This window comes from Siniperca chuatsi, linkage group LG21 (assembly GCF_020085105.1).
Source record: "Siniperca chuatsi isolate FFG_IHB_CAS linkage group LG21, ASM2008510v1, whole genome shotgun sequence".
NCBI lineage: Eukaryota > Metazoa > Chordata > Actinopteri > Centrarchiformes > Sinipercidae > Siniperca > Siniperca chuatsi.
Window position 1 is genome coordinate 18243609 of NC_058062.1, and position 24532 is coordinate 18268140.

Genomic DNA, 24532 nt, shown 5'->3' on the forward strand with positions numbered 1-24532 from the left:
ATATAAATCATAAAATAAATGATGTATTGTTAACCATATATAAGATACTTTATCGATCCCCTAGGGGAAATTGACAGGCTACCCAGCAGTATAGAAAGTCATTAAAATTAGCTCCACCTTTACCAGCTGCAGCATTAAAGTGATGAACACATCAATGCATCAATAATTAAAGTCCAGTAACATATAATAATACATTTTGTGAAACGGGCCATTCTGCTTAGTAGGCTATATTTTGACGCTAATAATAAGTAAATGAATGCAGGACTTTAACTTGTAACAGAGTATGTCTACACTGTGGTATTACTACTTTTACTTAAGTAAAGGATCTGAATACTTCTTCCACCAAGTGTCATTGATGGTACAAACACACATACCGCCTCACGCCAGTAGAGGGAGCCAGATGACCACGTAATAACCAGCAGTAAGGCCTTTATTTCCAGCATTTAATGACATTTTTGTTACAAACTAATGGACAAACTCAATACAGCAGTGTTTATTACATAGCGAGGAATACATATCTGATGTTTAGCAAACATGTTATTTACTACAGTGGTCAATATGTGGGCTGAGCAGATGCTACCGACTGAAACTAAATTGGCACAACTGGCATTTAATATTTTACCTATTTACGTAAAATAATGTCTGACACAAATAAACGTTCTCGGCGGGGCATGTTAACATTGTTCAGCCTTGGATTTAACGCAGGGGAAAGTTTCGTCGTGATAAAGACGCTTTAGAACAGAACGCCTCTCGCACACGTTTGCGTAACCACACAGAAGTAAGAATAAAAGCAAAGCGCTCCTAAAAAGTTTGAACTTATTCAACTTGGCTCTGGTGTTTTACTCGCAACTCTTCTCGCCAGCCCTCCCCGTCGACGTTACGCACGCAGCCGTGGCGTGCCTGCAAGCCAAATAACATGGAGTCCTCTGTCTGGCATCTTCAAGGGATCCATGCAAAAAAAAAAACCTGAGCGGCGATTAAAAGAGCAAGTTTGTCCGTGGGAGCAGTGAAAGCCTCTGGCGAGCATCGTCTCGGGCCGTAAAAGCTTCCGCTCCGTCTTCAAAGTATGACGAACGGGGCTTAAACCTGCCTTTCACTGCGATCCGCAAACCAGGCCGATTTCAGTGAGTATTTGCACTAAAAAAAAAACTGCAGTTTATGGGCGTTTTAGATTGAAAAGGCATCGTGCACGGATGCATTGTTGTTACAGTCACCTGACAGCGGCTGGATCGATGTCAGCCACGTCCTCTGGAGCAACAGAGGCCAGCCCGCCGGACACCTTGATGTACCCGGGCATTTTGCTGCTTTTGAGAGGGGCAGCAGGAAGAGGACATGGGCCTGAATATAAAAGGCCACTTATTTATGTAACCATTTGGGCGCCCTATTTATTTCTTTAAGACCAGACATATTGTGAAAATAGGTCAGACAGTCCGAAAACTGTAGCTGCTAAAATAAATAAATAAATAAATACTGAGGACAGCCCAAACACGACAGATTCTGCAGATTTGACACTTTCATATTATCTGATATGCTCTCTGACGATTACTTATAATTTAGTGGCTGTTATAAAAAAAATCCATTTTGTACGCAGGTTGCTACAGTAGTGGCTGAGTTGGCTGTGGTTAAAAAGGGTGACACTTTGAAGCCTTGAGAAACTTTTGTTTTGTTTAGTGTGTGTTCATGTTTCCAGAAGAAGAGGAGACTGCACAATGTAGGAAGGCTGGTCCCCAGTGGGACTCCATACTGTTCTCTGGGGGACCATGGAGCCAGAAGGGCAACCTCTAACCCCAGGGACCAGCTATGGGACCCCACCCTTCAACTCACCACAAAACCCCATCACACCCACCTTCCTCAACTGCACCTTACAGGTAAGACATCATCAGACGTATCATTGCCGCTGTCGTTTCCATCATCTGACAATAAGATTTGTAAATGCCCTGTATGTTGTTATTATCGCCTCTAGTCCTCATGTTCTCCGAATGTGAGAGACGGCCTGATGTCTGCCAAATGCTTGTGGGGCCACGCTGGAGAGGAGGGCCCCAAGCAGACCGAGGGCATTCAGCCCAGTGCAGACCCTGGGAGGAGCGCACAGAGGAGGTTCAGGTCCTCAGCCTTTCCTTCCTCCCTAAGCTGGGACTCTGACTCTGAGAAAGAAACACTAGATGGTAACACATGGCTTAATATCTATTGGAAACCTGTTGCACACTCCTCAAGAGTAGCACAGCAGTGATTACAAGCTGCAGCAAAGCTAGAGGTGGCACTGAGTTCAGCTAATATATGTTATATATCATTGTTGTCCACTTACTGTTTTAAATGTTAGTCTGCATGTAGTCAGAAGTCTCTGATCTTTCTCTCTCTATGTAACCTGAGTATCCATTGTATCTTTGACTGTGGATCTGTTAAGCTGTGAAGTGATGTTCCTGGGGTTGTGTGTTTTGTGTGCTGTTATGTGTCAGAGGAGGAGCTACAGCACTTTTCTAACCCTCATGGTCTGGCTGCTCACAGCCCAGGATCTCCTTCTTCTGGACTCAGGTGAGGAGGAGGTGCAGTAGGAAGAGTAGCGAGTTGCTTGGGGGTGAAATCAGCTGGGTAGCTGAGGAAAAAAGACAGAGAGACATGGCAAAAGCAGATCATTTTTTTTGTAAACTTAAAGCTAGGGTAGGTAACGTTGGAGAAACTAGCAAGAGACAGCTAGATTTTGAAAGTATCCTACTGAAAAAAATCCCACCCTCAGGCCTCCCTCCAAAGCCACTCCCCCAAAACACATTTTCATGCAGGGACGGGGTGCGCACAGGTAGGCAGGTAGACAGGCAGGTAGTCCAGCCAATCATTTAATTCGTGCCTACATTGTGCATTCTCCTCTTCTTCTGGAAACATGAACACACACTAAATAACAGAAGAGTTTCATGGCTTCAAAGTTTCATCCTTTTTAACCACAGCCAACTCAGCCACTAGTTACTGTAGTAACTTGCCTACAAACTGTTTTTATAACAGCCCAAACGCCTCACAGACAACAACAAAAAAGTCAAATTTTTAAAAATAACTTGTATTTTTTATATTTAATATATTTAGTTAGCTGTTCAATTATATTTCCTGCTAGTTTTATTTAAATGGAGCAGTGGTTTCAAAATTCTTCTAGAAATCAACAACTGCATTGACACTCTCATGTCTGTATGGGAAATATGAAGCTTTCACCAGCGGCCGGTTAGCTTAGCTTAAAGACTGGAAACAGGGGGAAACAGCTAGCCTGGCTCTGTCCAAAGGTAACAAAAGCTGCCTACCGGCACCTCTAAAGCTCACTAATTAACATGTTTGTTCAATCCGTACAAAAACAAAAGTGTGACTGTATGTTCAGACAGAAAGCGAAGCAAGTTATAGTCTCGTGTCATTTGGGCAAATTCTGTTTATTTGCCCCAAACAGATAATGGACCAAGTGTACAGATGTTAGCTGTAAGCTAGCTAGAAATGGATACACCTACTGTGTGTGGGGGAGTGTGCCTATGTGTTTGCGTGGCAGCTCCTGGCCAAGAAATAGTCAGACACATACCCCCCATAAAACCACAACCTGTTGTTTTTACACTTTGGTTTTTGTACGGATTAAAACAACAAGATACAATGTGTTAATTGGAGAGCTAGAGGTGCTGCTAGGTGAATTTTGTTACCTTTGGACAGAGCCAGGCTAGCTGTTTCCCCTGTTTCCAGTCTTTATGCTAAGCTAAGCTAACCGGATGCTGTCTGTAGCCTAATATTTAATGGACAGGTATGAGGTGGTATTGATCCTCACATCTAACTCTTTGCGTATTCCCCAAAATGTCGCTCTATCCCTTCAATTAACTAAATTCTATTACTACTGCTAAAGTCCAAATTATATCGTTATTTCCAAGAAACGTCCTTTATATTCTTTTAAGAAATTACAGACCTATAGAATAAAGCGTTACTGTTTTATTGCCCAACTTGAACTAAATGCTGCTTCAAGACCTTTTCCATGCTGCCAGGAATACAATTAAATACTTAATCATATATTAGTTTTTTTATTTAGCTGGCCTAAAAGTAATCAAGTTTAAATATGCGTCTACAAATACTAGAATCGGCATGAAAAATACTCACCACGTATATGTTTTCAATTGAATTCCCCCAGTTTGCTAAAACCCACAAAATTTCCAGAAAAAATAGCGAAGGCATGACCTCAGTGTCCTCAATGGTAGCTATGGCCCTGAAAATAAGAAATAAGAGCTTGCGCGTGATCTGTAATTTTGGCTTGTTTCAGGCTGAGATGCTGCTTTCACTTGTAAGAAATGTCATGTAATGTTTTTCCTTTCCGATGTTGTCCAGACTTGATAGTGAAGCTGACCAAGAAACTGAAAAACTGCAGCACTTGCATAGCAAAACTGACTCGCCTACCACTGTGGAGGGGCACAGCGACAACAATGAGAGCACAAAGACAGAAGAGCCAAATACATCTCAGCTTGGCCCAACAGAATGTTAGTACCATAAGAAACAAAATCTGCCTGCACACTTGATATCTTTTTATCTTAAGGCTCCTTTCGTTCATAATTCCTCTGTTTTCTCTTCACAGTGGCAGACAGCAAAGTCTGGAATGTATCTGAGCGAGCTGAGCTGTTTCTGTCCAAAGTAAAACCAAAGGAAGGTTGCCAAATGGAGGAGGAAGCAGACAGTAGTGAGGGAGAGAAAAGGCCCAAGGGAAGAGAAACCAAGGAGCCTGAAAGAGATGTGTACAGCTTCCCTGGAGACTCAGACCCCGAGAGTCCCCCTCCTGCCCCTTGGGCTCATTGCACATTCATTCAGCGGTGCAGAAAGAAGAGGGTGCTGCTCAGGCCCTTCTCTGGACTTGGCACCTTGAAGCGCACATTGCCTGAAACTGGCAAGCGGGCAAGAGTGAGTCCTCAAAAATCAAAACCTGCTGAGCCTGCACAGCTGAATCGAGGTGGAGGGGTTTATGATTTTGAGGAAGTCAACTTTGGAGAGGGAGCAGTGGAAGAACCGACAAAGTTCAGAGACAAAGGAGGGAAAAGAGACAAAGAAGAAGAAAGTGGGGTTGTGCCAGGTAAAGAAATCTTCACCTGCGTGGAATGTAGCATTTACTTCAAAAAGCAAGTCCACCTGCAGGAGCACATAGTTGAGCACTGTCAGAGTGGTGCAGGGGGTGGCAGGCGTTTAGGAAAGGGCGGCCGTTTTCGGTGTATTGAGTGTGGATGGAACCTGCCAAATCGGCTCGCACTGGCAGACCACCACAGAAGGCACCAGGAGTCCCGTTTGAAGATCTTGAAGGAGATTGAGAAACTGAATGAAAACGGGAGAGAGATTCAGAAACTCGACAGTGAGGTGGTGAAGCATATAAGCCCAGACCCAGCTATTATGCAAGATGCAAGCGCAGCCTCGATTCCAGGCAAAATGTCAGACCCAGAAATAGTCACATCTCCAGCTCTTTCCCCAGCCCCAGTTTCAACACCAGACACAGACACAGCAGTTCCTGACTCAGAAGCAATTCCTCCGAATTCAGTTCGAACTCCAGCTCAGGCCCTAACTGTTTCTGCCTACCGTCGCCGCTTTGTCTGCACCAAGTGTAACTTCAGCACAAGAACCTCCCAGGCACTGGCCAATCACACCAAGACTCACAACAGAAAAAAAGCCGCTCTCCAGGCGGACTCCCCATCCCTTGGTTCACCATCATGTTTGGCATCCACTTCCCTGGCCTGTGGTCATTGTGCCTTCTTGACCTCAAGTCAAACTGTAATGAGGGAACACCAGAAACTTGTTCACCCAGGACAGGTCTCTGTCAGTGAGGCGCAGGCTGATGAGACTGGCCAGCATTCAGAGTCTAATGTGGGTGCTCGAATTTCAAAACCCACCCTAGATTCTGACCATCTCTCTGGATCTGGATCCTTGCCCGATGCAACTCAAAGCAAAAGCCAGCAAGGAGCCACTGCCTCTGAGGACAACACAACACCAGACAGCGCTGCAGCTCGGCCCACAAGTCAGGCGATTTTCAAGTGTGTTAGGAACAGGAGATTTAGCAGAAGAGGGAAGACTTGGACTGATCTGGCCAAGTTTCATCCCAGACTGGATGATGACAAGCTTCCCGGGAGTGAAGAAGAAGAGCGGCATGAAGATCAAAACACAGAGCTTGACACTGAGTGCTCCCAACAAGAGGCCAGCTCACCTATGGGAGTGAAACCGCACACTAGAGCACAATCAAACATAGGTGAGACTCAATGTCAAATTAAGGACTAATGCTGAGGTTAGACTAAGTCACCTTTACTTGATTTCTACGCAAGTTGTTACAGTATGTCACTCAACTCAACTTTGACATTGCTTTGATTCAAGGGGTCACAAGCAAAATAGGTTGGGAACATAGCCCAAAAGTATCATATCACTGATTCCAAGTACATGCCCACAAAGCAGATTATAGTGAGTACTCCGTTTTGAACGTTTGGACAAGACATTAGTCTGATTTCTCCAAAACCACAGTTTACACACTGCTTGCTCATAGTGTTGTGTTGTAATTTTACTGAACACCTGATCATACAGAAAAGATTAAAGCTGCACTAATCAATAATTTTCTTATAAATAATGGATCAAATGACTATGTTTAATGTGAAAGGTGGTGCTTGTAGTGACAAACCCACCAGGAATTATCTCCTGACGCTGCAGTTCCCCTCAGCTCTACAGAGCATTTCAGCATCTTTAAGCTAATTGTTTGGATTTTGCGGCCCGCAACTTTACTGTTTTGGTACCGCTCACATAGTGTTGTTTCTAGAATGCAGCAGGCAGCTGTTTTCAGCAAAAAAGCTACCCACTACCTGCCCAGCACCAAACAGCTGACAAGTAAAAATTTGCGACTAGCTGGTGAACAGAGTTGAGCGTTTAGCAGCTAAAGAGCCAGACATTTCCCTCAGCTGTTTGTGGAGACCAAAAACAAAGCTAAGAGTGAATATTGGTCACATTGGTTACATTTTCCAGGTGGACAGAACACGACTACAAAAGAATGCTAATGTTGCTCCGTAACTGCTGGATGTGTAAATAGGCAAGTGTTTGCTGACACTTTGGCCATTAACAACTTTATAAGGTGATAGTATGCCAGTATAATGCATTACTTCAACAACATTACTGTCCAATGTGACAAAACTTTCCTTCTCCGGGGTTTTCGTGTATACAAACCCTTTAAGAAAGCTGGTTATGGGTTTGTATAAAGAATTTCTGTAGCAGAAATCTAGCTTTGTTAGTATAGTTATTTTGAATTAGCTTGATGAGTATAATGTGATTATTACAGATAGGAATTATATGGTTAATGGTCAGAACTACGAAAATAAAACCAAAGTTGTAATAAACCAGAATTATCCTTTAAAGTGTCGACAAATTGTTGAGGTTAAACTATAAATATTTTTAACACATTTTAACAAGTGACTTAGGTCAGACAGACTTTAAGAGCTTCTCAGAGGAGCCCTACAGGAGCTCTCACCCAAAACCCAGGATGCACATATAGTATTTAAGAAACGTATATCGTTTCAGTTTGAGTAGGATTTGTCTGATTATTTAACATTGATTTTTTTTCTTTCTAGATGACTGTTCAGCACAGCAGAGTGCTACATTATCGCTCCCTCCTAAGAAGAGTGTAAAGGATGAAGACAAGCTGGAAGTGGAGAAAGATGGAAAGGTTTTCTTTTTGAGGAGGAGCAACCGGGTTACTGCTGCTCCAGCAGAAACTGACAGTGATGATGATGACGACGACATTGACGAGGAACGTGTGCGACGTTTCCTGTCAGAGGGCATCTTGGATGAAGACAACGACGAGACTGATGAGGACACAGAGGCGCTCAAGAGTGTGGAAAGGAGATGCCCCTACTGCCCCGATCGATTTCATAATGGCATTGGGCTTGCCAATCACGTGAGAGGCCACCTGAACCGAGTGGGCGTCAGCTACAATGTGCGTCACTTCATATCCCCCGAGGAAGTCAATGCGATTGAGAAGAAGTTCTCCTATCAGAAGAAGAAAAAAAAAGGTCAGCGGCTTGTTGCATGTATTTCTTTAGGCTGTGTAAATGTTTTCTGAGCAGATTTTCAAAAGCCCAGACAGACGATGCCTTTTTTTTTGATGTCTTTGTTTTAATATATGCTTGGCATAATGATCCTGGCATGAGCCATAGTGTATATTAGCTATACCATAATTCTCTTCAATGCCTGTTTCAGCCACAGTAGAACAAATACTGTAAAGTTAGATATATATATATATATTTTTGCTTTGTGTAGCTCCCCTCTCTCTAAAGTATTTTTTTATGACCAGCTGGGAACTCCTTATGTGAACTGCTTTTAGAAGTGGTTACTATAACATAAAGCAGTGGTTCCCTACCTGGGGAAGCGAGAGTCAAATCTAAGGGGTTGCAAGAAAACTGAAAAAAAGGTATAATGGTATAATGTTCACCATCTTAGTTTAGCATGTTAACATGCTGACATTTGCTAATTAGCACTAAACACAAAGTACAGCTGAGGCTGATGGGAATGTCATTAGTTTTTCACGTATTTGGCCATAAACCAAAGTCATCTAGATGAAGAGTTAAGTGGTCACCAAAGTGATTACACTATATCCTAAGTGGAACATGAATGTGTACACCATATTTTATGGTGATCCATCCAATATTTGTCGAGACATTTCACTCAGAATCACAAATTTTGACCTGCTCGTGGCACTAGAGGAAATTTGAGGGGATCACCAAAGTCTGTAGGAGTCATCCTCTGGGGACCATGAATGTATGTACAAAAATGCATGGCAATTTGTCCAATAGTGTTTGCCCAAATCGATGGGCCAAATGACATTGCCATCCCTAGGCCATGCTGCTAGCATGGCTTAAAATCACTCAACTCAACTTGTGAATCAAAACAATCAAGACATTGCTTTGATTCAAGGGGTCACAAACCAAAAATACTGCACATTCAGTCACATGTCTAAACTCCAGCTTGTATTGCCTGTTCTCTCCACAGTTGCCAACTTTGACCCGGACACATTCAGTGTGATGCACTGTGAGTTCTGTAGCGCTGGCTTCGACACCCGGGCTGGCCTGTCGAGCCATGCCCGGGCCCACCTCCGCGACTTCGGCATCACTAACTGGGACGTTACCATCTCGCCGATCCACATCCTGAGGGAGTTGTTCTCCAGCAGGCCCGACCTTGTAATCCCCACAGCTCCCCCTCGGAGCCTTGGATCTCCACAGGAGGAGGGTGAGGAGGAAGAGGAGAGGGAAATGGAGGAGGAAGGGGGGGGAATCATTGGGGTAAAGCTAGAGGGGGAGACAAGTGAAAGGATGCGGAGTGCTGCCGTTTCTGATGCACTGCCTTCAGCATCTCCTCAACGCTGCAAGAAGGAGGATGGTGTAGAAGAGTGTGAAGGTAAGTTTTCATTAGTGATCCATCCTTAAAACTAGTCATGTGCCAAATGCACTTTACTTTTTAGTTGCATTGTTATTCTGCTGGTTGCTGATTGATAGTTATTACCTGGTGACCCTGTAAGTGTTAGCACTTTGAACTTGGCACAGGGTATATATATATATATATATATATATATAGACCACAGTAATGATACCTGGAAGAATGAAGAAGACTAGTACAAATGCATAAAGCAGATGCTGTTGCTGTTGTTTTAAGTAGGCCTACACCAGTCTGTTTGCTTTTTACTCTGAATAAAAAAGGGACTGCCTGACCTGGGTGACACCGCTGTGCACTGTGTGAAGTGTTTGAATCAGGATGGTGGCTGTCGTGAAAATCAGCCTTAAGTGTGTGTGTGTGTGTGTGTGTGTGTGTGTGTGTGTGTGTGTGTGTGTGTGTGTGTGAGAGAGAGAGAGAGAGTGAGAGAGAGAGAGAGAGAGAGAGAGAGAGAGAGAAAGCGAGTCCCTGATGCCCGTGGTTGATGTGGCACTCGGTGCATTTATCCCAACCTCCGCCTCCACTCGATTGGTCACGCCTTAGCTTAGCGGTGCATATGGGGGCAAAATGGCTGCTTCCACCTCCCCGTAGACCCAAACAATAGCGGAAAAACTGTCTGGCCTCAGCTGCCGGGAGTCCGATGCACTGCGGTTGCGGACCGGTGAGTACCGCGCGCTGTAATTCCTGTGCACCGCGTGCCCTCGGATCACACGGCGGCGTTGCACTGCGCGTCTCGCGCCGCATCTTCTGTCATTGTAGCCAGACAACAGCCATTAAAACTCTTTATCATGTGAGGCTATGTAAAGAAAATCAGTGTCGCGCACAGCCATGCAGGTAGCCCATGACATGCATGTCAAAAGCTCATAAAGCGGGTCATTGGTATTGTTTCGGGTGTTTCCGTTTTGCACGCGCGGATACATTGTGGGATGATTTTGTCGCTGTTGTGATATTGTTGTTACAGTTTGTGTTTTCTTAATGTCTGTGGGTTTTTTTTATTGTGCACGTCTGGGATGACGTCCAGTATTTTCAATGCTGCAGGATCTCTAAAATTACCTACAGTTGCCCAATCCTCGCCATTTTACTTTGCTTTGATTTTTGATAGAGGACACGCTGTGCTTTCAAGTGCATGCATTTGTGCATGTTTTTATGAGAAACTAACAGCGAAACACGGTAACTTTGTGCACTGAAAGCGGTCATAGTCAGTAATCTTATTACAACTTATCCGGATCAACGAAGTATAATCGAAGTATCACTTTTACTTGGAAGTGTCGGGTTGCTCAGTGTTACTCTGCCTGAATGGATACAAAGTCAAGTTAGCGGTTTGCTACTTTGTTTGCGTTTTATAAATACTCGGCTGATGATTTAGTATTGTCTCCATTATAATAGATGGTGTTATAACGCTGCGCTCCGAGGTGTCACATCGCCGCTCTTTTACAGTCAAGAGATGAACTGACAAGCGCAGAGCCGCCCACCAGACAAAAAGCATTGTCTGTCTCCACGTCTCTTTTGATTTACCGATTTGTCGCAGAAAATGGCACTTTTGTCCCACGAATGCATGACTGCGGGGAACCTAGACTGCCATGTTTGTTTCATACAGTAGTGCAGTTATCACTTTTGTGACAGGGATTCATTTCATGTACATTTCCTCACAGAAGACGTTATAATGCGCTGTTATTACTAGGACTGATCAATTATAGACAATGAGCTCACAAGACTGAGTTAATTTTTTCTGCTCTCAGCCTGCGTCTTTTATTTATTCTCAAGGCACTCCAGAATACATTTATAGCTTTCAAAGGCTGACTTTTTTAGAAGCATAGAAATTAAAATTATTGGTGAGACTGATTTGTCAGACAGCATCATTTATTTGTAGCTGATTTATTGTCACAGACACTTACTAGGCCTTATTAGCATGGCATTTCTACACTTATATGGATGTTGTCTGTAATGTTTTAGGTGAGGAGGAGGAAGCAGCTGAGGAAGAGGATGAGGAAGAGCTGCAGCTTCCAAGTCTGGATGGTCTGAGCACAAGCCCAGCGAAAACAGGGCTGAGCGGCGTGGACACGGACGGCCTGTCCCCCGGGGAGGATGCAGACTCCAAAGGTGAGAGAGAAATACGGGAATGCTGACCCCACAGTGTTGACAAGGGATTGGATTTGCTACAGCAAAGCCTTGTCATAGCTGTCAGGGGGGGGAATTGTAAAACTGACCTCAGGTCAGCGTTGAGGCGGGTGACACTACATCAGAGAGGACTGTCCCTAGGAAAAACCTTAGAGGGAGACAAATGTATTTAGGAGCTAATGAGAGCACCTCGAACACGTGGCTAGTGTTGCTGCAGACTGGGTGAAGCTGTAGACAGGAAGGGTAAGTGAGGTGACATATCCTCTGGGATATCTGTGGCCTCTAAAAGATCCTCAGCCACCTGCTGTTGCTTTGCAAACTTTGTCTCAATGCTGCACTTGCTGAAAATACTGAAAGAATACATTAACAGAATGTCAATGGTAACAGTTACTTCATATTTATTACATTTCTAATATAAGGCTTATTACCGCCCAATTGTATAATGTCTCATCGGCTGTTATTGCCTCTTTTGCAGTTGACAACTTGAAGTGTGAGGTGTGCGGAGCTCAGTTTGAGACCAGGCGGGGACTGTCCAGCCACGCCCGCTCTCACTTGCGCCAGCTGGGCATCAGCGTTTCGGAGAGCAGCGGGGCACCCATCGACCTCCTCTACCAAATTGCCAAGGAGCGCAACATAGACCGCCAAATAAGCTCACCTCTTCTGGAGCCCCTTTCAGCCAAGAACTCCTCCCCGTCCGTTCCTCAGAAAGATGAGGATTTAGAAGACATGGACTTAGACGAGAAACCCATCCCTCTCTCCATCCTGGCCAAAGCAGCGAAAGCAGTGCCACCCTCTTCCTCCTCCACGCCCACACCTTCTCCTGGTGCCTCTCCAGCTCCGTCTCATTCCGGCTCCCCTTCCTCAGTAGTGAGGAAAGCCCCCATTTCTTCTCTACTGCCTGTGTCTTCCCCCTTGCGCTCCCCGGAGCACAAGGCTGGGGCAATGAAAAGCTTGACCTCTAACCTCTCCACCCCGGCCACCATCACAGCAACCAAACCCCTCTGGGCACCTCAGGAGAATGACGCTCCTCTCAACCTCAGTAAGTGTCTCTGCCCTCACTGACGTCTGTCTCTGATAACACTGTAAAAAGTTTCATTGTTTGTTGTTCTTATGAATCTTAGTTCAGTTATTTCTTCTTCATGTGCAGCACTGGAGGTGGACCCCAACAAGGACATCGTTTGTCAGCTGTGTGGCGCCTGGTTTGAGACTCGGAAAGGCTTGTCCAGCCATGCCCGAGCCCACCTGCGGCACTTTGGGGTGGAGTACTCTGAATCCAAGGGCTCTCCCATCGACCTCCTGAACCAGCTCATTGATACTGACGACTTCAAGCGCAAAGCCAGTGCATTGCAGCTCGACAGCCACACGGGACCACGGGGCCTCACGACCACGCTCTCCTCCCCAAAGCAGTCCCTGTTGAGCCTCTCCTCTTCTTCCTCTTCATCCCTCCTCTATAAGGTGACCACAGCTGGGGGTGGGTCAACATCCAAAGCTACCTCTTCCTCTGCCTCATCTTTACTTGGCCCACCTGCCAAGCGTCTCAAGTCTTCTTCCATGCGGGTCTTCCGCCTGAGTAGCGGGGAGCTCATGGCCCTTCCACACAGTGAGTGTTTGTTTCACAGGATTGATGGTACACTCCAGGCTATTGTGTTACACGATAAAACCTTCACATAAAGTGGCCTTTATCTGTAATAATTAGATCTGTTGACGATGAGGTATAATGCTTTTTCTGTTTAACATTTTAGTATATTTCGGTTCACTAATCTCAAAATAGGTGAACCTCCAAAGGAAATAGGCTGTGAGTTCTGCGGGGAATATTTTGAGAACCGTAAAGGCCTCTCCAGCCACGCCCGCTCCCACCTGCGCCAGATGGGCATTACTGAGTGGTCTGTCAACGGCTCCCCCATCGACACCCTGAGGGAAATCATCACAAGACGGGGCCTGCCTTGCGCTCTTCCTCTAAAACCTCTCAAAACTCCACCTCCGTCCTCTCCGGGACCCCCTCGATCCCCTCTGTCGACCTCCTCCTCTCCTTCAGCTACCCTCCTCAGTCGTCTACCCTTCGCCTTTGCCCGCCCCTCCAGCCCTCCTCAGCCCGCGGGGTCTAAATCAAGCTCCGCTCCACCGACGTCTTCTAGCGGGCTTATCCTCAAGCTGAAGCCTGAGCCGGTGCAGCTGGAGGTCACCACGCCCGGAGCTATGGGGAGATCTGCCGGCTTCTCTGGAGAACCTCTCAACTGGAACAGCTCTGACAGTGTGTTCCCCCTCAACTTGGGTAACTTGAATCCTAAGTTTTGTCTGCAGGGCAATTTAAAAGAATAGTTAGATAGACATTTTGGGAAATACACTTATTTACTTTCTTACAGAGTGTTAGATGAGAAGATTGATATCACTCTCCTGTCTGTATGCTAAATATGCAGCTACCAACAGCAGCCGGCTAACTTAGCTAGCTAACTAGCTAGCCTGGCTCTGTCCATAGGTAACAAAATCCGCCTACCAGCACCTCTAAAGCTCACTAATTAACATGTTAGTTCTCGTTTGTTTAATTGACAGAAGTATAAAAATTACAATTTGCCGCTTTATGGGGCGGAATGTGCTGAATTATTTCTTGACCTGGACCAGTTTTCAGGTCACTACCGGAGACTCCAGGAAGTTACTGAGAAATAGTCCGGTACATAACGCTCTGTAAAACAGCAAATTATCATTTTTACACTTCAAATTAGATATAATGTGTTAGGTAGGCGGATTTTGTCACCTTTGTACAGAGCCAGGCTAACAGTTTCCCTCTGTTTCCCGTCTGTATGCTAAGCTAAGTTAGCCGGCTGCTGGCTGTAACTTCATATTTATCATACAGAGTGGAATCAGTCTTCTCATCTAACTCTCAGCAAGAAAGTAAATAAGTGTATTTCCCAAAATGTTGAACTTTTCCTGTAAGGAAACCAGTAATGCTTGTAGTGTTAGTGCACTCATACTCTTCTTTTGATGTAAGCAGGATCCTTAAAATAATTACATTTTCTTGTCATTGACTTTCTCCCTCTGGTCTTCCCATAGCCATGGCCCATGAAGTGGAGCCTACAAGAGACATTCGCTGTGAGTTCTGCGGGGAATATTTTGAGAACCGTAAAGGCCTCTCCAGCCACGCCCGCTCCCACCTGCGCCAGATGGGCATTACTGAATGGTCTGTCAACGGCTCCCCCATTGACACCCTGAGGGAGGTTATGCACAAAAGAGGGGTAGGCGCCTCCTCTCACTCAGACCAGGGAGTGAAGAAGGAGTCAAGCCAAGGAGCCAACAGTCCCCCATGGGAGAACACAGGGGGCACTGGCAGTTCAGAGGGTTTGGGTGTTTCAGGCTACCACTCCTCCAAATTCCGTAAATCTCCTCTCAGTTTGCTGCAGTCAGGGTCGAGGCTCCACAAGCAGGGCCTGGGGTCCGTGGGCACATCTGCTACCCCACCTGCAGGGAAGTTTTTCAGGATGTCCCCACTGGGGAAAAGGCCTGTGTCTGAGGAGGCCCAATCAGTGGAGACTGCCCACTCATCGCCACATCAGCTTAAGACTTTCTCACCTCTGCCACATGATTTCTCCTTCAAAAGAAAACCCTCCCCAGACAAGCACGGACACCAGGGTGAGTCATTGTTAGCTTTTTGTTTTTCTATTATGCAGAACCCCATCTTGTACTGATCATTATTCTTTAAAAAAGAGATCTCCCTTCACTTTTCTCCTTTCCTGTATTTTTCAGATCCCAGTTGTGAGCTGTGTGGCTTCTACTTTGAGAACCGTAAGGCTCTGGCCAGCCACGCACGAGCCCACCTGAGGCAGTTTGGTGTGACTGAGTGGTGTGTAAATGGATCCCCCATTGAGACGCTTAGCGCCTGGATGCGCAGCAGGCCGCAGAAGGTGTTGGAGATGCATCGTAGCTACATGCAGGGTAGCCGCTCCACCCTCAAGAAGGTGAGGCGAGGCAGTCAGTTGTAAAGCTGGTAATTCATTTGAGTGTAATAGCACAGGTCAATGCAGGTGTTTTTATTAACAGAGCAAGCTCTCAGACTTTACTTGGCTTTATCTTTGGCCTCTGACACTTCAGTAAAGTCTATTGTTTGCAAGTGTGAATGGGTTTTTTTTTTCTCAGAGGAAAAAATGTAGAATATCAGTGGAAAAACTGCCTCCCACAAAGCCAAGCAGCTATACAATACAAGATCAAAACCCACTGTGTTACCTTTCTGACACACTCACTTTCCTCCCAGTATCTTTGAAAAGGCGACATGCTTGGAGATCTAACATGCCTCAGCTGGTGGCTCGACAGACATTTTGTGTCTTGGAAAGCTTCAGACGTGTTGTCTAACAGCTTTGAGCCTTACTGTAGATCCTGTGTCTTTACACCCAGCAAAAATCACTGTGGGGACAGATGCCAGAACAACTCAGCTATTGACTTGATAGTTGCCATAGTAACCAGGGTGCCTGGCAGCTTATGTTTCATTCTCAGATAAATTATGGCATGCTGTTGATAGAAGAAAACGTATGTTTTTTTTCTTCCCTTTTTCTCCCCCCTGAATTAGTTTCTGGTGCATTTGCGTCACTGTCACACCTTTTCCCTGAGCTGTGATGTGACACACATACAGAATGGATCACCTTTTTAAATGTCCTTGTATATATATTGTAAAGGCTTTTTACATACTGGAGAAATGAACCCAACTAAGCTGTATTGTACTGTTAGGCCTGTATCCAACGACTTCCCATACAGTACAGACCATCAATTGATTAGTCGATCGACAGAAAATTAATCAGCAACTGTTTTGATAATTGATTAATCATTAAGTCATTTTTCAGGCAAAAATGCTAACATGCCCTAGTTCTAGCTGCTCAGTGAAAAGGATGTGCTGCTCTCCTTTGTCTTATGTGATTGTAAACTCAGTATTTTGGGGTTTTGGATTGAACAATTAATTTGAAGACATCATACTGGGCTTTAGGAAATTCTGATGGGCATTTGTCATTATTGTCTAACATTTTATAGACCAAACGATTAATCGAGAAAATAATTGGCAGATTAATCAAAACTGAAAGCAATTGTCCGAAAAGGTGTCAGAAGATACTGAAAAATGTCCATCATGATTTCCTAGAGTCCATTCGTGAAGTCTTCAAATGTCTTGTTTTTTTTCGACCAACAGTCGAAAGAAAAAAAAAAGATATTCAGCTTACAATAATATAAAACAGAAATGATTCACATTTCATAAGATGAATCCAGAGAACGTTTGCCTAATAAATAACTTAAAGGATTAATCAATTGTTAAAATAGTTGACAGTTAATTGTCTGTCAATCAACAAATCACTTCATTGACTTCAGTACACTGCCAGTCAAAAGTAACTGAGCACTGTATATAGTTTAGTATTCGTAGTTACATCTCAGGCAATGTGCATGTGTATTAATACCCCCAAAATAGAAAATAAAAATAAGAAATGATGAATGAGCAATATTTGAAAAATGTTTACTTCAGTTCATTTAGATGCATATTGATTGTATAGGCCACAGTGCTCAAACATTCCTTAAACCCTGCACTCCCTCACAGGTGTTTTTTGTCCCAGCTGATTAGGCCTCTGGTGAGGCTGAAGTGAAGTTCCGCAGAGTAACACTGACTCGCCTTTTTCTTGGACAAAAATAATCTCGACTCAAGGTCCACTTGCTTGCTTTCTGTGGAGCTTTCAAATGCGTTTCATGGCCTTCATTAGCAGATGAAAGTTACCTATTGCTTTACTTATTACTGTCTTTGTTATTTACTAATTATTATTACCAAAAATTTCCGCTGAAGATAAGTTGCCATTGAAAGCTCCAGAAAAAGGTAGTAAGTGGCTTTAAGCCTTATCCATTTGCCTTCTAAAGCAGCTCCTTGATTCTGACGAGCACAAAACCAGCACTTAAGGATCTCTAATTGCCAAGCAAGATCCTAATTGGGCTCTTAACAGTGCTTTGGTAATGACAGGTGCACTTGAAAGGTTACCAGTTATGACTGTGTACGGTACGTTAGAACACAGACTGTGTGAAATGAATTGTAAAACAAACATCCAGAAGGTTTTCTGTCACAGCTGCTTAAATTATGATCGAGGCATTTCCAATTAGATATAGGTCAATTCCAGAAACACTAGTCTCAGACATTTCTTAACTCACATGATTATCTCTACATATATTTTAAAATATGGGGTATGTGAACTCCTTATTGCTTATAAAGGAATAGTTTGACATTTGTGTTTTGACAATCAAAAAAATCTTACAAACTAACAAAACCCCAAATTTAGATGAGAAAATAGGTGATTAAACCAATCATCTTGCTAATATTGGCAGTCACAATCCTTTCTACAGCAAATGAAAGGAACATTTCGACATTTATTGCCATTTACTTGCTTTCTTGCCGAGAGTTAGATTTTTCCACTTCTGTGTTTGTACTGATTAAACAAGAAAGATATAACGTGTTAATTAGTGAGCTTAAGAGGTGCTGGTATGCGGATTTTGTTACCGTTGGACAGAGCCAAGGTAGCTGTTTCCCCCTGTTTCCAGTCTTTGTGCTAAGCTAAGCTAACCAGCTGCTGGCATTTGCTTCATATTTACCGTACAGGCATGAGAGTGGTATCAATCGTCTCATTTAACTCTCAGCAAGAAAGTGAATAAGCAAATGTCCCAAAATGTCGAACTATTGCTTTAAGATGAGGATAATTCATGCTATCAATGGTAAATGAAGAAAAGTATGTCGAAAGAGATATTTGCTATTTTACACATTATTTGGCCTCATAATGACCTGGTTAGCACAACTAGTTATGTTTAATTACACCAGGACATGGCAGCTCAAGTTGTTGATATGATGCTGATTAGAAAATTCATCTTTTTCCCTCGTCCAGAAGAGCAGCTCACCTCTCACTGCGTCAACGGATTCTGATCATATCCTCCCCATCTCATCGCAGAAGGCCTCCTCTTCCTCCTCCTCCTCTTCCTCCTCCTCCTCCTCCTCCACCCAGTGGTCTTCTTCTTTGGCTGTGAGCCTGGTGCGGCCGCTGAGCCGCGAGGTCAGTCAGGGCTCTTCCAAGACCGCCGAGGGGGAAGCTGGTACCAATCTACAGGCCGCTCCCATCAGGCCCGGCCGCAGCAGTCCCAGCCACTCGCGGCTCGCCAGCGGCCTCCCGCTTCAAGCACAGGTGGCACGCAGTGAGCTTAACGTCCGTCTGCCCAGAGGTACGTGAGGATACAGCATATGTTTTGCTGGCATGCACACAGTCAGGTACATATGCCTGCATGTATCATATACCCACTTCTGTACGTTTTGTACATTGTCAACTGAATTTATTCTTGTTGCATTTCAACATTTCAGCCATTTGACTCAAACTACAAAATTCTTTACAGTTGGCTTGGCTGTATTTAGCCATGCTTTAGCAATGCTAACAATGTGGCTCTAGGGGTGGTTATGTCAATTGGGCCACTTTGGTCCAGACTAAAATATATCTCAACATCTATTGGAGGGATTGCCATGAAATTTTGAACAGACATTAATGTTCCCCAAAAGATGAATCCCTTTGATTGGTGAACCCCTGCCTTTTCCTCTAGGACCACCAGCAGGTTGATATTTGTGGCTTTGAGTAAAATATCTTTTCAACTATTGGATGAATTGTTGTGAAATTTGGTCCACACGTTCATGTCCCACTCAGGATCACTTGTAATAACTTTGGTGATCCCTTAGCTTTGGTCACTTTGGTTTATGACCAGATACCTGCAAAACTAATGACCTTCCCATCAGCCTCAGCTGCACTTTGTGTTTAGTGCTAATTAGCAAAAGGTAGTATGCTAACACGCTAAACTAAGACGGTGAACATTTTACCTGCTAAACATCAGCATGTAGCATTTAGCTCAACGCACCGCTGTGCCTAAGAACAGCCTCACAGGGCATCACTATAGACTTTGAAATAGGTGACTGACCGCAGCTACACAATAGCAGGATTAACTGTGGAGTACTTTTGATGTAAGACAAATAAAAAGAGTCTGTTATGCTAAAGGGAAAAACAAAAACACTGAAAGTGAGGGCTTTCATCAGGGGAAATAAATTAAATATTAGGAAGAGAGCCACAGTACTGAATCTTTGTTTTGACGCTGAAATGGCTTGCATTATTTCTTTGAAATAGTAGTGAAAGGGCAACGTTTTCACATCAGATCTATTGAAGACTATTTGTACAAAATGAAATGAGAAAAGAGAGAATTATTGCGGTTTATACTTCTGCTGGGTTTAGAAAGAAAACTCCACCTCATTGGCTTTCAACAAAATGACTGCAATAACTCAGCAATACTGGATTGAAGTATTTTGGTGCAGCTCCACTTTGCACCAACCCTGTTTGTCGCCTCCTCCAACTCTTGCTAAGGTTTTGAGCGTCGGCCCTTGAAGCACCCTTCTTGCCCAGATGGAACAGAGAGGGACAGCGGCCCTCCTAAGCCCCCACGCACAGGCACCGTCCCCGCCCTGGTGCCCAAACCACCCTCTTACCCACTGGTCAAACTGGTGGGCAAGTTCTACACCCTGAAGTGCCGGTGAGTGTGTTAGAGCAGGGCCCTTACCATTAGACATTTTGAGATGGCAGCAGTAATAGAACTGTCTGGCTACGTTTTAAATAGTCCTTTAATCCCCAAGTAGCAATCCCCACCCCCACCCCCTGCCGAGCAGTACTCCACTTTTAGTTGCTAATGCACTATATTGAGAATAGTGAATCATTTGGGATTTTCTGGCAGCATGAATGAGTGCTTAAGTTCTGATATAACTGCAGTACAAAAGTTTTACCAGAATCGGCTGCTCCTGAGGGAGACACTGAATTTAACACCATCAGTTTGTATTTTATTTCTTTGTGTGAGAACATTGCGGGAGCCACAGTAGATGTAGATTACTGGTAGTGTTATTTTGCATAACTCTCAGCTTTAATGGGGTTTTTTCTGTCTGCCTCAGATTCTGCGAGGTGGAGTTTCACGGTCCGCTGTCAGTGCAGGAGGACTGGATCAGACACCTCCAGCAGCACATCCTCAAGATGAACTACAACAAGCCTGCTGCGCCCAAAGCAGCCTCCGCTGGACCCCCTGCCCCAGCTCATGACCCAGCCCCAGTCCAGGCCTCTGCCCCAGCCTCCACCTCTACCTCCAGCACCACCTCTACCACACCTGCCCTCACCTCCACCCCAACCCGCACCACAGCTCCCAACAGCCGCTCCTCCACGCCTCCGGCCGAGTGTGCTCCGCCCGTCACTGCCACAGAGATAGTAAAGGTCTCAGAGGAGCAGCACACCCCAGCTCCAACTTCTATTCCCCTCTCCACCCAGACAGTGTAAGCTCAGATTCATCACATCATTTGACCCCTTTTGCTTTTTCCTGCCTTTACTATTTCTTTTCGTCCATCTGTTTCTTTCCTTTGGCCTTCACAAAGTGTTGTTGAGGAGGAGTTTTTCCCCTCCAAAGAGCCCTCTGAGCACCTTTTGAAGCAGCTTTCTAGACTGTTACTAAGTCCTGTTACCATGGGAACAAAGCTCTCCTGGCTTCTCTGTGCACCGGGGATGGATGTTTGTGGGAAGTGTCTAAGGTTTGAGGAGAGCGGAACCAGTGTTTTGTGTTTGCCTTGTTTATATTGAATGTCCAGGTGACGACGTTGCTGTACCTCTCCTCCCATTCACTGGGCGATTTAGGGGTTAATGTAGCCCTTTATTAAACTTCAACCCCCCTTGTCTACTACAGTTTTGTCCCCCCCCACTTTCCCCTATGAACACTGCGTTACTAAGGCCTGTGAGACTTTGACCATTTCTATCAGCACACTGGTAGCGCTGGCGTCAGCCTCTCACCTAAAGGTCCTAACTGAGATTAAAATGACATTTATGATCACGCTAGTCTTGTGGTTGAGACTTCAAATGTGGTAACACTTAGTGTTAAAACAGGCACTTTTAATGTTGACATTGTCACTGAGCACTTACTGAGGCGCCCATTTAAATGGGCGAAATTTGACAAAGATTAATTCCGATTGGTTTAAGGAGCAAGAAGTTGAAGCACACCCAAAAAGGGAAGATCCCCTTGTTAACTTTATAATGTAATACGCTCCCCAAAATATACATTTGTTTGAATGTAGCTTAAAGCACCTATTAATACATTATATGCACACATTCATACACAATCAAACATATGCCCCATGTTACTATACCATTGATAGTTTTACCTTTCGTGATGTTACTACTCCACAGTCTGCTCTTTTCAGCAGATAGGGCTGCTGTTGTGTTGAAGGCACAGTTGCTTTGTAATCTCCCTTTCTGGATTGGAGAAGCAGGGCCATAGAAAACCTTCAAGGTGACAAATTTCAAGTTTTTCCATTCACAGTGTTGCCATTTTCGTCCTGCCTTTTTCAATTAAACCCAAATTATTATTTATTTATTATTATGCATCTGAATGTGGTAAGCTAGGTCATTTTAAAGCTAAAGTAGAACTTTGGAATGTTTGAAAATAGGTCAGTGGTGCACTTTTACACTAGTGCACAATGTGTGCGTGTGTGTGTGTGTTAGTTTGTATGTTTGTGTACATACATAGCAAATGTGCATTTGTTTCCCATTTTAAAGAGAAAGACAGAAGTAAAACTGCTTGGCAGGAAGACACCTCTTTAGCTCAAAATGAACTAAATGTGGCAGCCTGTCTGTATGTAGTCTGATCAGGACTTATATGCATCCGTCGCCATGTGAGGATGTGCCAAAGAGTCTCTTTACTTCCTGGTCTTGCCTCTGTAAAAGCTGTTTACATTGGACCTGATGGTGGAGGAAACTCTGCACAGCTATCGAGTTCCCCAAGGCTCCACACTGAACAATGGACTGAACCAGCGGTGATCTGCATCCACTACATGCACCGCCCAGTTCCTCCAGTTTGAAAGACTCGGGCTACAAGAGCGGCTTCATGGGACTCATGTTGTTACTGTAGGATTAGATTATTCCAATTAAACAGGAACACAAACCAAACTTGATTTCAAGCAGGGCTCTTGAGGACTGTCGGCCCTCGGTCCAAACACAGAAACACGTCTGACCTCGGGCTCTTGAGGCTGAAGTCTGCGTGCGGTCTCTTTCTTTCTACGTTGCTTCAGACTGTGTTCATATCAACACCACGAATGAAGCAATAACTAAAGGGTCCATGTAGGCTGTCGACCTTTTAAAGTTTGTTCCAGTGTTGCCCATGTTTGAAACATGACTGTTCGATCCAAACGATACCCAAACCCTTTTATGGAGTATAGATGCATACTATATAACATGTACTTAAGAAACTGTTGATGCTAGTAGAGCTATCAGCAGTTCTATTAGCAAGGTAGTTAAAAAAATAAGTGATCTTAATTCCTCTATTGTGATTTGATTTAAACCTTTGATGCTATGTATTTTTTATTGCTCTGTGCATTTCTGTATTTGCAGTCCTGCAAGGTGAATCTTAGAGTATTTTTTATTTTTATCTGTTAGTCTCTCCAAACTGAAACTTTGGTGCTGGTGAAAGTGTTGCAGGTCAGGAGCTGGCGAGCGGCGAGCGACTGAATGTGAGGAAAACGTTTTAATGTGATTGTCACGTCCTGGTATCATAGGACTCTAATAAGCAGGCCTTAAAGGGAACCACTCTGCACGGTGAGATATGATCCTCTCTCTGCATTCACAGAGTAATAGATGCTGTAGCCTCTTGCAGGTGCCGTGGCTGCATTACTGTGTGAGATGTAAGTTAGAGGCCGGTGCATTAGAATTCCCTTTAAGATTACCTGAATAAGCCTCAGCTGGTGTAACTGGCTGTTTAGTGTGTGTGTGTGTGTGTGTGTGTGTGTGTGTGTGTGTGTGTGTGTGAATGAGTGTGTAAAAAGGCAGTTAGATGACAATGATGTTTAAGAAGAAAAAGACGCAGTTGAGGAAAGAACTGTACTGTACACAAAGGGTTAAGTTTTAAGTGAATCGACTCCAGAACAAACAAATAAATGTGATTTCAATTTCAGACACTGAAATTTTGCCTTTATTGTAACATTACAGCACATCACCCATCTTTGCACTCTGGTCTGTTAAAGATTGTTGGAGGTGGTGTCCATTGTAGTGTGTAAACTCTTTGGTTGTAAACGTTTTTGGCCACTAGGGGGAGGTACAATATTAGCTTTATGTTACATGGTTAATTTCTGACTACAACCATAGATGACAGAGAAAAACAGAAGTTAATTAGGAACTTAATTGACCACAATGTGGAAAATTGTCTTTGGCGTAAATACAGAGAATGCGTTTAAAAACAAAACAATACAGTTAATTGGGGACAGTCATCTAGAACAAAACATCAACAACACAACACAACATGACTTTTAAAAGACATGGAGAAAGAGTTTCATTCTTCCACTTGGACACAGAAGTTGACAAAACAATCTCATCACAAAGTCCATTTAGCTGCTGCTCTGGAGCTTTTGATCATTTTAAGCCAACATGGACGAGAAGTGCTCAGAAAAAACATCAAATTTAAACATCTAGAACTCCGTGACAACTAAAGTCAGTTTGCTGATGAAGATCATGTGATATGACTGAAAGCTCCAGAACAGCTACTAAATGGACATTGTGGTGAGATTGTTTCCATAGATGTAGTTATAAGAAGAGGGGCTGAGTAGAAATTTTAGTTAGTGAAATACACATTTTTAGTAGCTTTTTGTCTATAATGCAGGGTTTTTGTGTTTAGTTAATATTTATCATTTAGCTGCACTTATGGCATCCTATATTTTTTTTTATTGATTCTTAGTTTTTCTTTATTCCTAATATTCAGGTTCCCACGCCACATGACCATGTTAGAAAATAAACTACTTTACACCAGATTAATGGCTGCATTTTTATATACCGTTATCAAAGTATGCTTAATAACTCCAAATTATTTAAAGCTGCAATAATCAATATTTTTATATTAACAATAGATCAGTTGACTATGTGTAATGTGAAATGCGTCACGA

The 24532-nt window shown here is 43.9% G+C and overlaps 1 protein-coding gene across 7 annotated transcripts; it reads left to right on the top strand.

Moving 5' to 3' along the window:
• The first annotated feature begins 145 nt into the window (after window positions 1–145).
• wizb (WIZ zinc finger b) lies at window positions 146–23550 on the top strand. 7 transcript variants are annotated; one of them, XM_044182502.1, is made up of 17 exons: window positions 146–1124; window positions 1672–1868; window positions 1964–2165; window positions 2457–2532; window positions 4333–4481; window positions 4577–6223; window positions 7581–8021; window positions 8998–9402; window positions 11389–11535; window positions 12029–12592; window positions 12701–13153; window positions 13325–13825; window positions 14602–15177; window positions 15292–15503; window positions 18501–18768; window positions 19944–20109; window positions 20519–23550. In XM_044182502.1, exons 2-17 carry the CDS (start codon window positions 1761–1763, stop codon window positions 20892–20894), a joined length of 6291 nt encoding a protein of 2096 aa, XP_044038437.1. In that variant the 5' UTR covers window positions 146–1124; window positions 1672–1760; the 3' UTR covers window positions 20895–23550. The 7 variants fall into 7 exon arrangements, with proteins under 7 accessions (XP_044038437.1, XP_044038434.1, XP_044038435.1 ...); XM_044182499.1 differs by having other exon boundaries at window positions 149–1124; window positions 18438–18768; XM_044182500.1 differs by having other exon boundaries at window positions 149–1124; window positions 1691–1868; window positions 18438–18768.
• The last annotated feature ends 982 nt before the right edge of the window (window positions 23551–24532 follow it).

What these genes read in the sequence shown, in the direction of transcription:
- wizb (XM_044182499.1), top strand. Translation starts at nt 1,761, where the DNA reads ATGGAGCCAGAAGGGCAACCTCTAACCCCAGGGACCAGCTATGGGACC. An exon ending in TCAGCTTGGCCCAACAGAAT is followed by an intron (nt 4,482 to 4,576) that starts GTTAGTACCATA and finishes TTCTCTTCACAG; the next exon opens with TGGCAGACAGCAAAGTCTGG. An exon ending in GGAGGATGCAGACTCCAAAG is followed by an intron (nt 11,536 to 12,028) that starts GTGAGAGAGAAA and finishes CCTCTTTTGCAG; the next exon opens with TTGACAACTTGAAGTGTGAG.